Source organism: Netta rufina (genome assembly GCF_964035555.1).
Source record: "Netta rufina genome assembly, chromosome: 2".
In the NCBI taxonomy this organism is placed as follows: Eukaryota; Metazoa; Chordata; class Aves; order Anseriformes; family Anatidae; genus Netta; species Netta rufina.
The window spans coordinates 118,797,087-118,815,228 of NC_140124.1; the positions used below are offsets into that span (position 1 = coordinate 118,797,087).

At 36.2% G+C, this 18,142-nt stretch overlaps 1 protein-coding gene across 1 annotated transcript in view; it reads left to right on the forward strand.

Moving 5' to 3' along the window:
- XKR4 (XK related 4) overlaps positions 1–17,026 on the forward strand; it is a gene marked incomplete at both ends in the record, with an annotated part of 219,766 nt that extends 202,740 nt beyond the window's left edge. Inside the window, one exon of the mRNA XM_084306946.1 lies at positions 16,080–17,026. Coding sequence (XP_084163072.1) covers positions 16,080–17,026 — 947 coding nt within the window. The remainder of the gene's footprint in view (positions 1–16,079) is intronic.
- Between the last annotated feature and the right edge of the window lie 1,116 nt (positions 17,027–18,142).

Genomic DNA, 18,142 nt, shown 5'->3' on the forward strand with positions numbered 1-18,142 from the left:
GCTGATAAGCTAGCTTTTGCAGTGTGGACACAGATTGTACTGCTGGTTCATGGACAAATGTGCCCAAGCCTACTGATAAGCACTGTATCAATGAAGGCAGCTCATTTGTTGTTTGAATGTTTGGCCAAGGAGTCTACTCCAAACTGGTTCTGAAGTGTCTCTGAAGGCATGACCCTTGTGGTTAGAGTAATAGGTTCTGCTTCGAAACTCCTGGGTTCCTCCTCTTGAAAAACCCTTGTATGTTGATATTTCAGGCAAATCATTCCATTCCTCTTTCCTTCAGTTCATCCATCAGGAAAATGGTTGTCATACTGGCGTGCTTCATGAGCTATTTTGAGAACAATGTAATGTCTATAAAGAATACTAAAATATTTTGAGAAAATGTGTTAGACTTGCAGAGCATTGTTAAAATGTCCCATTCACAGGAATACACACGTTCTGGGAGGTAATATGTTGCTCAGCTTGAAGAGCTTACAGAAATACAATGGAGCTGTAAGGGGAAATTCTGTCACCTTTTCAGCATAGATAGTGAATGTTATACTGGGAACAGAAATAATATGTTTTACTAACTGGATATTGGCACACAACTTTTGCATGAACATCCCTCAGATATCCTGTAAGCTTCTAAGATATGTAGTTTATGCAGTCTTACAATTGCACTGAAAGTAAGATATGTTGAGATCATGCCAATGACTTTACCTATTTTCATGCTAAATTTTGAATTTATAGATACTCTGTGAATACTATAAATGATTTAAATGCAGACAAAAAATACAGTCTGACAGCAAATAACTACAAATATATTCCTGCATTCCACAGAACTTTCCCATGATTACTTGACTATTGTATTCAAGTTTTTCTCATCTCATTATGAGAAAGAGAGGTAATAAAAATGAATAGAGGCACAGGGCAGAGGTTACTCTAATGACATAATTCAGCAAGTAAAAGTATTAGTCAGAAGAGAAGAAAGTGAACTGAAACACACTAAATAATGAGAGATGCTTTGGAAAAGGTAAGAAGCAGTGAATACTACTTGGTAGTTACACAAGCAGACCTTTGTCTCCAGTGGGGCATTTCATAGTAAAATATAAGAAGTTAATAAAACTAAAATACTTCCTTTAAAATTAGCAGGAATATTAGTTTCCTATGGAACTGCAGAAGGATTTAAATAAATAAATAAATTAAAAAAAAAAAAAGTAGTTGTTTAACAGGATTATGAAAGAGCTGGGGGACTAAGGCTAGTTGGTAAGCCGATTTGGGAGGAATGCCTGACAAAAAAAAAAAAAAAATAGGTTCAACCTGTCTGTGTCTACATACAGGCTGGAAACTGTAGTAGTGGGTTGCTGGGACTGCCAGCTACTGAGAGAATTGTGAATGATGATAACTGTCTAGGTTTTATGGTGGGCCATGGCGCATTCCTAAACCCAAAAGTTATCATCTCAAGACCCAGGCCATCAATCACAGGCTTGGACACCTGATCCTAATGCTGGGACAGCCATGGAGACACCAAGTGAGATGGGCCTGGGGGTCTGGAGCACATCTACAGAAAACAAATGAGTTGGGAAAACTGGAAAAACAGTAAATATGAGGAGCACTGGGAAAAGAGTTGATGGAAAGTCTTGTAGATAAGGTAACAAGTGGGAAAGGGAGGTGTCTCAGGGAACACTTGGGATATACAAGTGATGCTGAAGACTTTTAGGGGCATGAAGACTTGGAAGAAAAGCTGCAGAACCAACATGAATAAAATGTTTAAGGAATAATAGGTGTTATTTTGTGGTAGGAGGAGGAGGCGTTGAGTATCTGAGAAAGCAAAACTTGGCTCACACTCCAGCATCTCTGTAGGCCTTAGTTTTCAGAAACAGAAAGGTAACAAATCTAACCTCGTGTTCCTAAGTTGTCTGTATCCTAAACAAAACAATCTCTCTGTATCTTGCCTGACGAATCAGGTTAAAACTGAAAGTAAATAATAATAATTTAAGTACACAGTTATTGTAAGAGTGCTGCACTTATTCCTAAGATGTTATCAATATATGTAATATATTGTTCCAAAATAGTCAGCAACAGAAACAGAAATATGCTAAATTCAGTAGAGTATAGTCTGGCCACAAAGTGCTTAGAATTTAAATTAAATGGCACTATCTAAAAAATATAGCTTATTATTGGTATCTTAGTATTAAAAAAAAAAAAAAAAAAAAAAAAAAAAGAGAGAGAAAATCCATAAGCATATAGATTATATTTCCACATTACCTGGAACATGATGTTTGATTTTTACAGTGATGAGTCTCATTCTTTATTTGGCAGCTGTGACATGGCTAAGAAGGCTTTTTTTTTTCCTGTTTTCCACGGAATAACTATGTTTTTAATTGGCTGGAGAGACTTTGATTTCCAGTTACAAAGCCCTGTTTAATTTTTTTTCCCCTATTCTTAGCCAGAGATATTCTGTCTCCAGCTTCTAGGATCCTGTTTTAGTTGTATATAGACTGGAGCATTCATTGTTAATAAGATTTTGTAGAAGCAGGTAAATTCCAGAAGAGCAGGGTGCCTATTAATATAATTTCATAGGCTCTTCAAGCAGCAAAAATAATGAAGCAAAAAAAAAAAAAAAAAGATTCCTACTGGTTTCCTTCTTCCCTACTGTAGTAATAATATGGCCTCATAGTTGTATCTCACAGTAGCTTCTACACTCACTATGTCACAGAATCACAGAATCACAGAATTTCTAGGTTGGAAGAGACCTCAAGATCATCGAGTCCAACCTCTGACCTAACACTAACAGTCCCCACTAAACCATATCCCTAAGCTAACCACTACCCTCAAAATACATCATTTTTTACTCAAATCCTTTGGATTGCCACACTGTACTGTTCAATCCCTGCCTTGTTTCCAGGTTTGGCTGGGTAAGATCTGATATCTGCTGATGTTAGTTCAAAGATATATCCATGTGGATTTACCAGCTGCCAGGCACACATCCACTTACTAATTGGTCTTGGAATAAAAATGCCTAAAGTCATAAAAATGCCTGTAGTCTTCCTTTCAGTTGGAATGCTTATTTGGACCATTGTCTAGACGTTGGTTTCCCTCCATTTAACAGAACTTAATACTTTTGAAACATTTATTTGTGTTAAATTCTGTTTAAATCAGTTGATCATTTTTTAAAACTTCACAGACTGATGTGCAGATGACTAAAGAAATGGTAAAAGAAAAAATGCAGAGAGATAAAAATAAATATAGATTAGCCTGACATCAATATGGTTTAATATATTAGAAAGGTTAACTGTATACCCAGGTAGCAAAGAAAGAATTAGAGGCTTGATAGAATTCTGCAGTTTTGAAGAATTCTGCAAAATTTGTTATCTTTCATTGACAACGTTACAAGTTAGAATTCTAACAGCAACTATCATGAAAAAAATATTTAGTTAGTTTTTAAATTCATGGGACTTAAAATCATTAGATCTTGATTTGAAGTAGCAATGAGGAGGGTTCATACTAAATGAATTAAAAAGCTGTCATTTCAATGGACATGAAAATTAAGAAAGAATGAGTGAGGAAATGCTTAGCAGTACTTACCAAACATTTGTCCTTGCCCTTGTCTTGTTTGATAGCATTATGAATTTTCTGAATGACAAAATGTAGTATTAGCTGGCTGGGTTTCCAGTGACTGGCTAAGTTTTCCCAGTTTTTGAAGAGATGTGAGGGTAGCAAATAGAGACAGATTACAGTCATAAGTCAATCTGAATAATTTCTCAAAATTATCACATCCACTTAAATATGTTTTAGTACAGAACAATGTATTTGGGAATCAGAAACACAGACAATACTTACAGAAAGGGAGAATGTCTGTCCTGAAAAACAGTGATTCAGAAGATAACATAGTAATCAGTAGAGAGAACAGCTTTGTCATTGTCAAGTTATGGCTTTGAGCCTTCTTTTTATTCATGGGTGTAGAAGATACACAGCAAATGTGTTGAAGTGATCATACCACGGTGAACACTGTTAGTAGAACCACTGCTAAAAGCCTGTGCTCTGTTCTGGGACTCAGAACAGAGCTACTGAAGGAAGTTCAAGGGAGGGGAACAAAAACGTCTCAAAGGCAATAAATAACCAAACCAACCATTGTAATATTAAGACTATAAGGGACTGATCAGCTTAGAATATTGGAAAAAAGTTTAGGTAACTCAGTCATTATCTATGGGTACTTGCACACACACAGACAACAACAACAAAAAAAAAAAAAAAAAGAGAGAGAGAGAGCTTGAAACAGGGAAGATTACTCAATCTTCTAGACAAACATCAGAAATTTAAATTAGACTAATTTAATCTTGCAGTGGAGTGCAATTTTTGACACAAACCACAATTAAATAATGAAAAGGCTTTTCAGAGGAAATGCCAAATCATATTTTATTTGGAGGCTTCAAATTATGCCAGTTTGTGTCTATATACCTAAATCTAAATATACTGTACATATAAATTGTACAGAGATACATAATATTTACCAACAGATATCATGTAGACATATCTAGATATATCAGACATAGGTAAAAATATAGCTGGAGAGCTTCCTTACTAGTAATTAATAGCCTTATAACTAATATTGAAGACAAAGACATAAACATGATACCTAAAATAACCCAAAACTGGGCATGAGCCAGAACCAGAATTAATCTCTGAACTCCCCACAATACATTGAATGTTATTCAAATCATTTAGATTTTGCTTCCATTTACATTATCTACACAGTAGGTGAATATATGGATTTTGTTTTGCGAAGGAGGCAAGGTTAGTGATTAGCTTTCCATTAACAGGAAAAAAAAGAAAAGTCTATTTAACAAATTATTGTGAAAAGAAAGTATATGAAGTCTGTCAAAGTGAAAGAAACGTGACGAAGAGTGAGAATTTTATTATCTCAGTTTGATCCAGGGGAAACTTAAATATCACAATGTACCAGATAAAGCTAGCAGTTCCAGCTTTTCCTTTGCTAAGGATTGCACAAATGCTAAATCGATTTCCTTTTCAGAGTGATGCTAATTGCCTTTTGTCCCAAAGCACCATATCAGACATTATCCTTAGGATCTCTTCAGAGCTGAAAAGCTTAGATAAGCTTAAAAGAGCAAACACTGACAAAAAAAAAAAAAAAAAGATTATTTATATAATATTTCTTAGACAAATTATGTCTCATAATGTACTAACTTCAGACTAACTGTAATGTGCAAGTAGGAGAAGTATCAGTTGTTTAATTAGGGAGAAATTTTCCCTTTTCAGAAAAGTCAATACAAGCTTACAAACCACTGAAAACCAATCCTAAACTTATGGTTTAAGGAGATTTAAGGGGAGTAATGGCTTCATGTTCCTGCATGTAGTGTTTCATTGCCAGTGAGCTGGTCCCATGTTATGGATTTTTGATAAGACTTTGTACAAGGCATTTTTGATATTTTTTCCCAGCAAAATATATCTTAGCTTCTAGTCTTCACTGTGTTGGATATTGGCTGCTGCTAGTACAGTATCTGAGAAAAAATCTCTGCTATATTTGAAACATTGATTTAGCCCTTCCTTTCCCAAAATTTAATAGACATTTCTAGAGCTAGTGTAACACTGTTATGTGTATTTTATGATATTCAGAGTCTCTTGAAAGAAATACTTAGAAGAGGTAGAAAGTTTGGATCAGTCAAATGCTATTCCTGACTGTGCCACCACATTTCAGCCAGTATGATCGTTTCAAAATGTTTTGCTTGTGGGAGGCTGTTAGAAAACACATCAGAAAGTTTGGTTAATAGTAACAACATATATCTTTCACCATCTCATTTCAGGCTTATAAAAATTGTTTTTGTGTATTTAACATTTGTTTTAAACTTGCTTTGATATTTCTATGGATATTCATTTAGCCATATGATGGCTAACAGACGATAAAGAGCCTTAGAGCTATCAGGAAAATGCTTTAAGCAGTCATTCTAAGGGCTATATATGATGGGACTTTCAAAGTGTTTCTCTTCCAGTGTTTAGTCTTTACATATCTGGACACAAAAAATGTTCTATTCATTTAAAAACAGTTACTTGGAAATGCTACTAAGGACTGAGTCTTTTTTGTAGATTAATACCCTAACCATCATATCTTGAGCAATGCTACTCAATGATAACTTACATATCTCTCAGGGTGCCCTGCATTGTGCTATTTTAAAGGTATTGAGGGCTCCTAAGTGAAGAAGCGAACAAACCAATGTCCTAGAAACCTTTGCTTTTAAAATTCTGAAGGTCCTTGAAACATTATACTCAAGTCATATAAGCTGTACAGAACTTCAGCCAATAATTGACTGAATACCAAAGGTAGATGGACAGAAGAAGTTAAGCTGGGGAAAAAAAAAGAAAAAAAGAAAAAAAAAAAAAGTGCATTTTTAAAGTGAAGGTAAATAACCCTTGGTAGAATGTTTTCCACTCTTATTTTAAATGTTTGAATTACTATGCCCCTTTTTTAAAACAAGTATGGGAGTATGGGATTCACTCTGTATGAGGCAAAGCTCTGTGATTTGTATTGTACACTAATTATTATCATCCTATCTAACTTTAAAGATACATATATATATGAAATGCATTACTTAGAAATCAATCTTGGTGCATGTTTCACTAAAAAAAAATGAGAAGATAGTAAATTTATTGTGACTAAGTTAAGGTAAAATTTCTTTTTTCCAGAGCTCATACTTTTCTCTACAGAAAAAGAAACCCTGTTATTGTAGTAACTCCTGGTATTAGGTGCATTCTGCTCCCACATCATCTAAATAAATCTAAGGAAATCATGTGGAAGTTTTGAAAGTCTCAGATATCAATTGTATGAGGTGGCCAGTGACTTATGGGAAGCTGGCAGGTAGCAGAAAACACTTCAGAGGGACGAAGGTTCACAGAATTTGAGGTATGTTGCTATGTATTCCTGTACAAGGAAACATTATTTTTCTTAAATAGTCCTGGAAGGAACGGGTACAGCCTGGTCCCTGAAGCCTGAATGTCACTTTTTAATAGCTACAGGTATGGTTTGTGCATGCAGAAATATATTGCAGTGATGTGGTGGGTTGACTTGCTAGACGCCCACCCAGGTGCTTACTTACAGAGCAGGTGAAGAAAATGGGATGAAAAAATCTGTGGGTTGAGATAAAGACAGGGAGATTCCCTTACCAGTTACCACCACAGGCAAAATAGACTCAACTTGTGGAAAAGTTGTTGAACTTAAAATAGACACAAAGACAAATTAAAACAGTGCCTTCCCCCACACCCTCTTTTAACAAGCTCAACTTCACTCCTTTGTTCCCAACAGTTCCTTCTACTCCCTGACGCATGGCACAGGTGGATGAAGAATGGGAGTTGTGGTCAGTTCATAATAGACTGCCTCTCTTGCTCCTTCCTCCTCACACTTTTCCTCTGCTCCAGCATGGGTGCCCCTCATTATTTCCTTCAGAAAAAGCTCCTGCAGTTTGTCCTCCACAGGCTGCAGTGTCCTTCAGGACGTACTCAGCTGCTGTGGTGCGGGGTACTCCAGAGGCTGCAGTGTGAGCTCACACTACTGCTCTCCTTCTTCTCGAACCATGATATTCAGACTGTTGTTTCCATTCTCTTTTTTTTTTCTTTCTTTTTTTTTTTTTTTTTTTTTTTCCTCCTCTGCCTATCTGGCAATTTTACCCTTTCTTAAATGTTTCCACAGAGGCACTACCAGCTTGGCTGATGGGCTCAGCTGTGTCCTGCAGTGGCTGTGTTGAAGCTGGCTAGAACTGGCTGTGTCTGGCACGGGACAGCTTCTGGTGCCTTCTCATTGAGGTCACCCCTGCAACCTCTTCCCCCGCTTGCAAAAAACTCACAGTACTTTGGAAAATAGTTTTCTGTAGGATTGATTGGGAAGGAAACAAATACTATTTTTAGTATCACCACATTTTCACTTTAACCGATTTCCTTCAAAATTGTGTATAGTTGTTTGTTATATCTTTTTTAATTGTTGCTTTGAGAATTATTATTTTGAAGTTTTACTTTCCTGACAACTTTAGATGTATGGGTTCAGTCCACACGTAGAGTGAGCAGCCTCCAGGGTCTGGCTGTGAGCTAGAAAAACCTGCATATGAACCTAGAGAAAATGTACCACAGTGACTTTGCAAAAGAAAGCATAAAATGCTAATGGTACTTTTCTCCCTGTTCATGTTCTGTTGTAGACTCAGCACTACTTTCTTTCTTTAATTTAGATTTTCTTTAGGAATATGAAAATATCCATAAAATCTGATATGTTTTAACGGAATGTTTTATGTGTCTACTGGAGTACACCATTTTATCTTTCCCCTGTTAGGTAGCAGGGAGAGTTGTTACTGTTTCTGCCCTTGACTTTATGGGAGGTGTCCAGCTGTGCAGCTTACAGAACCAAGCAGTGCAGATGGACCCTTCTCCCGTAGATGGTGCCATATCTTTAGCATAGCAATAAGCTGTCATGATGTTGTTTCTCTTCAAGAGGTAGTGGCAGGGGCTCTGCTCTGCTCAGGGTTGCTGCACCCTCCAGATAATCCCTTGATTTCTATAACCTCCTTGCAGCAGCTTCAAGATGTCAAAAGCACTTTTTGCCTCAGAAGAAATGTGCTAATCATGGAAATGAGCCTGAAGTCAGTGGGTATGTTTATGCTGCACATACTTCACTGGAATATAAAGACTCCAAATTACCTAACAGGCAAGAAGGAGTCTAGCTGTGAGAGTACAGAAATCTAAGTTTAGCTTACCAACACGCCAAATTATTTCAAGCTGTCTTGCCAAGCCTGGCAGTGTGCAGACTGCGTGACATACTTGAGTACCCAACAGTTGTCACTGCCTGTGAAGGACTGGACTTGATTACTGGCTAATAAGGACTCCTAAATTTTAACTTATAAGGCTTTAGGAGAGCAAGAAACTAATAAATATTAGGAAAACATTTGTGAGAGAGATCACCCAGCATGTTCAGTCACCTGGTAACTGGCATTTGTTAGCATATTCCAGCAGTGTGTCAATTATGTTTACAGACTGATGAGGTGGTATCAGAGCTTTTAGTTGCTGTGCCCCAAAACCATTTATCATTAGCTGCCTGTGAAGAAAAGTCCCCCCAAAATACAAGAAAGATTCAGCTTTAATAGTCCCTGTGGTCCCTGCAGACTAAGTTGAGTTGTTGGGTTTTTATTATTTTTTATCTATAGTAGATTTTATTCATTTCATTTATTCAGTTTCCAAAATAACTTCTGAGATAATAGCAACAAAATTCATGTAGTTTGGAATGGGGGAGAGGCAAAGGAAGATATGTTCATATTAACCTGAAATGAAATTGTGATCACCATTCAGGTATACCTTTGGACCTGTTTAAAGTTGTGATCAGTATTACTGATCAGCAGAAGTATCTCAACAGTACATCTAACAGTTAGATTTGCTAAGGCGAACATGACCTTGAGTGCAGCCAGAGCCAAACCATTAGGCAGGTGTCCGGTACAGACCCCAAGGTTCTGGTAAAGGCATGTGCGATAAGCCAACCTTTTGGCAGGTGACCTTGGTCTTGCACACTGAATCTGAACCAGCACTGGAAAAAGATTAGGAGTCTGTTAAATGAGTAAGATTGACTGTAACTGATTTAGTGCATATAATGTTTCCTAGGCTTCCAGGGTAAAGATGAGTTGCTTTGGAGAGTTAAATTAAAGAAAGAGCTGGAAGTTGTCTCATCAGGAAGTATCTGTAGAAAGCAGCTGCATGGGAGATGCTATTCTTATATATGCTAACACGTTCTCTAAGCTTTACTGAACATGCTAAGAGAAGTAATATGAAGCATAAATCCCATTTACATCTCAATGGGGAAGTGTTCCTGTCATCCCCCATGCTGCATTACCCCACCCCAGTATGCAGCAGGAATGGTCCAAACAAAACTACAGAAATGGAGTATTTCAATAAGGTGCCTCTTCTATCTGGGCACAATCAGTGGCAAGTAAGGAAAAAAATATATCCTTTTCTGACCTCAAGCATTTTGCTTCAATTACACAGAAAGACTGTAAGCAAAGACAGCTAATATAAGACTAACTTGCTAGTGTTAACAGCTTGCTTATGCCGAATAGCCCTGGAACCTGTTCATGACAACAAGGCCAACAAAGCCCCACTGTCCTCCTGCATATTTAGGGGGTTAGACCTGGCTGCAGGTATTAAGCTAGTGGCATGTGCTGGCAAAGACTGTGTCAGCAAGGCTCCTTGCATGTGAAACATTCCTAGCCATGAAGCCTCGTCTGCTACAGAAAAGCTGTCTGGAAACAGGTGGTGCTGATTTACAGCAACTGTCTTTAGTTAGTCCACAGCACAGTCTCTTGAGGCTGTGAGGATGGATTCCAGTATGGATATTTCAAGACAGTTCTATATCTTACCGCAGCAGCCCACACCTTCAGTCACCAAGGGAAAAAATAACCCAGGTGAGGGCAAGAGTTTGAATAGTTATCCCTTCAGATAATAGTAGTTTCATCTGTAGGTTTCATCTCACAGTCTTGGTCAGAGAATGAGATCCATAAGAATGAAACACACACTGAGAACTTGGACACACAGTCCCAGACGTGGCCAAAAACTGTCCCTGGAGCATGCAAAGTGACCTGTCTACTAAACCACGTGTGGCTGTACAGTATATATACCGTGTTGTACCTTGCTGTGCTAGTGCACGGGAATAAAAGAACTAGTACAGAAACCCATAGACTATTGTTGGGCTGTCTGCAAGGCCACCACAAGTACTCACAGAACAGCCTGGTAAAGGCTGTGTAAATATAGCAAATCATTTTCTGAAGCTGGAAGGGAGTAGTTGTGATATACTGTTTCCTACAGGATTAGGGCCTGAAGGCGAACTATAAGTGTTAGAGATTCTTGGCTTTGTTTCAGCGAAGCACCTGGAAGCTTGGTTGCATATATTGTCACTTCTCCAACCGGGTAGGAGGCTCATAAAAATAGGTTTCCTTTAAAAATATTTCATAGTTCCAGATCTCAGGCAAAGTTTTCATTCCCAGATGTCCTGCTGTGCTTGTTATTCCTGCTTTTAGCATGAATTTACTCCTGGAAATGGCAAGATGAGTACAAGTTTAAAAAGGAGGATGAAGCAGAGAGAGAAGCATTGGCAAGCGTTAGATTTCTGAAATTAGGTTTTACGTCAAGGAGCACTTTCTCTAATCAATTCATTAACTTGTGTTTTCAGCTGACCTGAGGTATTGTCTGCTTATTATATAGAGGCTTTACAGACTAATGTGATTAGATTAAAAGTAGTTTGTGAATCTGAGTTAGCTTTCAAATGCACTCAAATACAAATCAGGAATAAGATAAAATTGACATAAGAATGAGACAGATTTTTTCATATGTACTCAAGTCAAAAGATTATATTGTTGGAGCAGAAGGAAAATACAAACCAGTAAATTGTATATGCTGCTTAGATATCGAATTGCTTTCCTCAAAGTTAAATAAATCTTACATGTTTGGAAGAACTATAATGCAAAGGCAGAGGTGTCAGCAGGATGCAATTAAGTTGTGATTGTCAAGCAGAGATGTAGTATGGAAAGCCCTATCTGTTGTGAGCAATTCTATTTGGATTACTCTCGAACAAAACATTTCAGTCAGATTTCTCACAAATACCACTGAGGAGAACTTCATTAGCACTCCTGTAGCTATCTGAGTTTGTTTCCCTGAAATAATATCACATTTGTAAATGTATCCAGCTCTGTATACATTCTCTTTTCCCTTTGTTTGCTTTCACTTGTGAAAATCATGTTAGTGGCTTTTATCTTGTCTTTAATGAGCTGTAGTTTGTTGTTGCTTATTATGAATTATATTTACAGTACTAATACATACATGCCACACTCTCAAAATGAAAGAACATCTCTCATATGGAGAAATTACTTATTTCCAGGGAAAGACGTTATTGTTCAATTAAGGCAACTCTGCTCTGTGTTTCCAAATAGGAAATGCACTACCTCAAGGACATCTGAAAGTCATTTATGATTATGAAGTTGTCATTTCTTTATACAGTTAATATAATTAAGTAATGCTAAACTGTTAACAGGAAAAAAAAAAAAAAAAAAAAGAAAAAAAAATATATTAAATTGCCTTTTTTACTCAGAACATATTCTAATTGGTTCTTAACAGAAAGTTGTGCTAATGCGATGTTTTACTGGCTATTTTCACTATTTAGACTGTTGTGTGTAGGCTAAACTACAAAGGCTTGCAATAGATAAGTACGTTCACAATTGTCAAGCTGCTATTCAGATTTTTTCAAGTGTACATTTTAGAAACAAAGAAAAGCACCACTTGCCTCATGTAGTATTTGAAGTAATCTTTTTCCTGTTCAAAGACAGTTTCCTCTTCAGGGCAGAACTAAAGAGTTCTCACATCCTGTGGAAACAAATTAAAGGTTCTTCAGAAAGGAAGAAACAGGATCATATGTTCATGTTTCGCAAGGGCAGTTTAGGAATTTGTGCTTTCCTGGACTTTTAATAGTCTGTAATGGTTGAGCATTATACTTTTTGAGTATATTTTCACTTAGAATGGCTAAAAAAAAAGTATATATACTTTTTGTATATATAAAAAAAGTATAAATAAAAAAAATAAAATAAAAAAGTATAAAAAGTATATATACTTTTTGAGTATATTTTCACTTAGAATGGCTAGTTAATCTTGATTTCCAAGATCAAGACCCTTAATATAAGACTGAAATATGAGACTGTGAAATACACCAGAAAGCTGCGCTGGTGCCTGAAGAGTCAGTGCCGAGCCTGAAAGGAAAACCCATGCTTGTTCTTTATGAGCTTAGACTCCACAAAGCTGGCTCCAGTCATCTTCTCATTTCTGAATGGCAACTAAGCCTTCCCAACTGTTGAAGATAAACCACCTTCTTTGTCACAAATTATTTGTCTTCCCTTCTGACTATTGAAAATCCTGTCCTTTTTTTCCTGATGCCATTTTAGTGCCTTTAAACATTTGTTTTTATAGTAATTATTTTGAAATAGGGAGATTTCTATGAGCACATGCTCAAAAAAAAAAAAGCATTTGTAGGTTCTAAATCATTCATTATCCATTCAGTTCCACAATAATTCAGTTTTGCTAACCATTCCCAGTGAATTGTTTATATTACGAAACTTCTTTAATAGCAAACTGCCATTTACCTCACTTTAAAATTATAGTTCCTATTATTAATATTATTAAAAAAATAATAATTATTTAGTACTTGGTCTCATCAATAAAGAAAAATGGATGGTGCCCATGAAGCATTTAGTCTTATCTTAACTCTATATCTCTAACACCATTAACACAATAGTGCAAGAGTAGATACATAATACTTTGAGCTGTGTTTCTTTAATTTTGTGCATTCTCTTGTCACCATTTCCCTCTTGTATTGTCAGTATCCCTGAGTTTGTTCTGTAAAAGCCAAGGATGTTTCCCTATTAATGACTATTTAAATAACTGACTTACCTTGCTATTGTACTTGCTTTTTTCTGTCACAGAAAATGACTGTGAATTAATTAGCATTAGAACATTGGAAATTCCTATGAATTTTAACATTTTATCTGGAACATTCTGTGCACATTAATGAATGATTTTACACCTCCTAATGCAAAACTGATGATATCTGTAGAAACCTCTGGGGGAGCATGTGAGGTCATTACAGTTAGATTTGCAAAGAAAATGTATGGATTTCTCTCATATTATTATTTTCTATGCTGATAATGCTATTTTTGAGCTCTTGCTCAGACTGGTTCAATGGTATTGCAAGATTCTCTTATCCTTTATCCTATTTATCTACTTTTCCAAACTTTTCATTTCATAAGGGAAATTAATTGTGTTTTATTTTCAGAAATACTTAAAGTATTCCTACAGGAACACGAGAATCTACATTTTCAGGTGTTAATGTTGCCTCCAGAGATAATGGTCACTGAAAGGCAGCCCAGCATGAAAAGCAAATGTACACATCAGAAATGAAAATACAATTTATACTATGTCTCCTTCCTGTCTTGCTTGTTGATTGCTTATTCTTGGTGTGAAGGAGGATTCCAGAAGTAATGTTAGTGTTTTGACATATAGACATCTATGTAGGAAGACAAATGATGATGTTTTATGGAATCCTAAGCTTGTTTTGTAGTACTGCTTACTTTTTTTTTTGATCTTATTTTTTTAAAAAGGCTTTATAAATTCATGGATTCATAGGAGCTCACAACATAATTAGCGCCCTGCCAGTGACTGAGGGAGAAACATTGGCAAAAACAATCCCTCCTGAAAGCAATGAACCCCTGTGTACTACTTACTGAGCAAAATCTTACTAGGTTAAACCAGGTGGATTGCTTAAATAAATAAACTTTTTTTTTTTCCTTCAGAATTTTTCCATCATTTCCATAACCTATATTTTTCTGGTCTTTTTTATTTTTTTTTCAGAAGGGTAATACTTATGTAGGTTTAGATTTACTATTTATTTATAAAATATGCATTAAATTTATAATATTTAAGTAATATATTCTTGATAGTTAGTAACTAAATAAAGCTATTGGAGAGGGAAGACAACTGCTATGCATCCACATCCAAAGGTTGTTGAAATGATTAAACAGCTTTTAACAGCAGACAAAAGAAATGTTTTCTTCATTTCAGTTTTATTTACTTCACTAATTAGCCTGAAGTTAAGGAACTATTTAGAAATCAAGTAAGCTGACATATCATTATCTTTTATGGACTATGAATTCATTGATTAACTGTGTATAAAATTTGCTCTGTTAATAAACCAGTTTTAAGTATAAAAAAACATTTTTTGATACATTTTTCCTTTATATACAGCATATTCATCAAAATTTTATTTGAATAATAAATACATTTCAAAGGCTGAGTTTCTGCATTTTGATTGAATTCTGCTTTCCATCCAAAGCATTCATACAGGTCCTAAGTAAATAAAAATTAATAATCTAGTAAAGAAGAATTATTCCTTTCAATAGAATGCTGTATGTGCTAAGCATTTGAATAATTTTTCAGAACTATATCCCCACTTAAATAGAAATGTAAGGTGTATTTTTGGCTTTGGAATTGTCACTTCTGAATATAAGTAACAGATTAGTTTAAAAATTAGATTCAATTGCAAACCAACCTTTTATTATTTTTTTTTTCACTATTTTCACTATTTTTGTATTTTCAAGTGAATAGAAGTCATTACAAAAAAAAAGATTGAAAATCTCATGAGGAATATTTTTGTATTGGATACTTTTTATAAAAAATATTTGATAGGCATTTCAGAAACATTATAATCCAGGGCCTTATAAATAGGTAATTCTGTGATATATGGGATATACCAGGGCTATATGAACATTAATTCATAACTCTTTACTAATTAAATCTGTACTCAGAATTTTAATTCAGTAGAAAATTCCAATATTTCTAAAATTAATTTAACCTCCAATTGTATGAAAATGAAATGTTGACATTCTCTACTTACTAAAATTTTGTTAAAATGTGGTGAAAATATCAAAATAGGCATTTTTTTTTTCTCTTAAAAAAAGTAAGGTAATTAAACTTTGATATAACAGGAGTTACATTACTTTAATTCAAAGATTTAGATATGTGCTTACATTTTTATTGATTTAGTATACTGCATACAGGATTGCAATTAAAAAGTAATTAATGATTAATAGTTAGAAAGTCTTGGTTGCTTTATATGGTACTTCTTTAATGACTTACCAAAATCAGGAAAATCATATTCTTTAAAACAATAACAATAGCAGATTCTGTTAAATTGCACAGTTGACAGTTACCCATTTCTGACTTGCTCAAAATTGTGAATTAATGAATTTGTTTCAAACATAAAATTGCCAAAGAAGCATTTCAGAGTATAGTTTGCTAGCCACTCATGTTCGTGTGTATCTAACATGCCAGTATGCTTGTAAGGGCAATGAAACCTCAGTAATAGAGGTCAACTTCTCATTCCTGGCTGAGTTAAAGGAGAAGGAAGAGATTTTACAACCTGAGTAGCAAAGAGTGCATTTAAACCCACAAGGATGTCACTGGTTTCAACCAAGTGCTGACATACTCATTATGCCTTAACTGCATCTCCTGTTTCCTCCTAGGTCTTACTGCTGCAGCATCTCTTGTATCCCTGGCTTGGGCTTTGGCTTCGTACCAAAAGGCTCTCCGTGACTCCCGTGATGACAAGAAACCCATCAGTTATATGGCTGTTATAATCCAGTTTTGCTGGCATTTCTTCACCATTGCAGCAAGGGTCATTACTTTTGCTCTGTTTGCCTCAGTTTTCCAGCTGTACTTTGGGATCTTCATCGTGCTCCACTGGTGCATCATGACCTTCTGGATTGTCCACTGCGAGACAGAGTTTTGCATCACCAAATGGGAGGAGATAGTTTTTGACATGGTTGTTGGGATAATCTATATCTTCAGCTGGTTCAATGTCAAGGAAGGAAGGACACGCTGTAGGCTTTTCATTTACTATTTTGTGATCCTTTTGGAAAACACCGCCTTGAGTGCTCTCTGGTATCTGTACAAGGCTCCACCAATCTCTGATGCATTTGCCATACCAGCACTGTGCGTAGTGTTCAGCAGCTTTTTAACAGGCATTGTTTTTATGCTAATGTACTATGCCTTCTTTCATCCCAACGGACCAAGGTTTGGGCAGTCGCCAAGCTGTGCTTGTGAGGACCCTGCAGCTGCCTTCACCCTACCCACAGAAGTGGCAACAAACACTCTCCGGTCCATCTCCAACAACCGGAGTGTCACAAGCGAGCGGGATCAAAAATTTGCGGAGCGGGATGGGTGTGTGCCTGTGTTTCAGGTGAGACCTACTGCACCGTCCACACCTTCATCCCGGCCACCAAGGATTGAGGAGTCAGTCATTAAAATCGACCTGTTCAGGAACAGGTACCCAGCCTGGGAGAGACACGTGTTGGACAGAAGCCTGAGGAAGGCAATCTTAGCATTTGAATGTTCCCCTGCTCCTCCACGGCTACAGTATAAAGATGATGCCCTCATCCAGGAGCGCTTGGAATATGAAACCACATTATAAACGAAACAAACACACAGCTTGAAGAAGCTCCGGTGTTACAGTCCCAGTTAAGGGTTGACGGTAGGACTGTAGGATTACCTAAACCGCATACAACAAGTAGAGCAGCAAGCTGTAGTGTTCTTAGTCTGGCTACCATCATGATTATCATTTGATCCACTGTGTGCAGTCTGTCTGCAGGACACTGGTACAGCAGCATCACCTGAAAGCCTCAAAAAACAAACAAACAAACAAAAAACACTCACCCACACATAGAGATCAGTTACTCCATCTGGGAAAACTCACCCATGAGTCATTGCTGCTATGAAACTCTGACTGCACAGTACTTACAGGCAAACCAATAGGGAGGCTCAGACCAGAGCTTTCAACTTTAGCCAGTAGTGCATTTTACTTTAGAAATGAATGATTGATATTTGCATAATCAATGGCAAAAACAAACAAACAAACAAAAACTTTTCAAAAATAACAAAACTGTAGCACGCAATGTTGCTGTTATTAAAACTGGTTTCTGGGGAAAAAAAAATAGGAGCATAATAGTCTTCAACATCCCATAAATAGACCATTCAGGTTAGAATAGGTTTGCAAAATAGTTATTAATTAAAAAGATACATCATCTTCTTTGTAAGGTTATAAATGGAAAATAAACTAAATTCTGATCAATTAGCTCATAAACATTGACACCACCAGAACTTTTTGTTTTCTGTGGAATTTCAAAGTCTTTTTAACTGCAATTTAAGTTCTTTATGTTGCTTTCAACAGAAATCCTATGCAGCTCACTTATGGTTTTCAGGAGAAATAAGGAGCTCTAGCACGTAGTGATGTAAATTAAATGATAATCATGATTCAGTGTTCAATCTGCAAAAAAAATATATATATATATGTAAAAGAACAGGGAAGTATAGTTTTCATATTCTAAACTTTTTGGAGGACCCCATTCAGAGATTTCAGAAGAAACTACAAGGAGATGAACACACTGAAACTTCTTTCTGTTTCGAGACTGTGAATGCATGATTCAGTGTGTGAATGTATGCAGGGGTGACAAAAGACTGTGACATGCCATACCCTTCTAGTGCCAAACATTGTATAACTGCAAGACTGATATTGCCTGAGGGACAGATA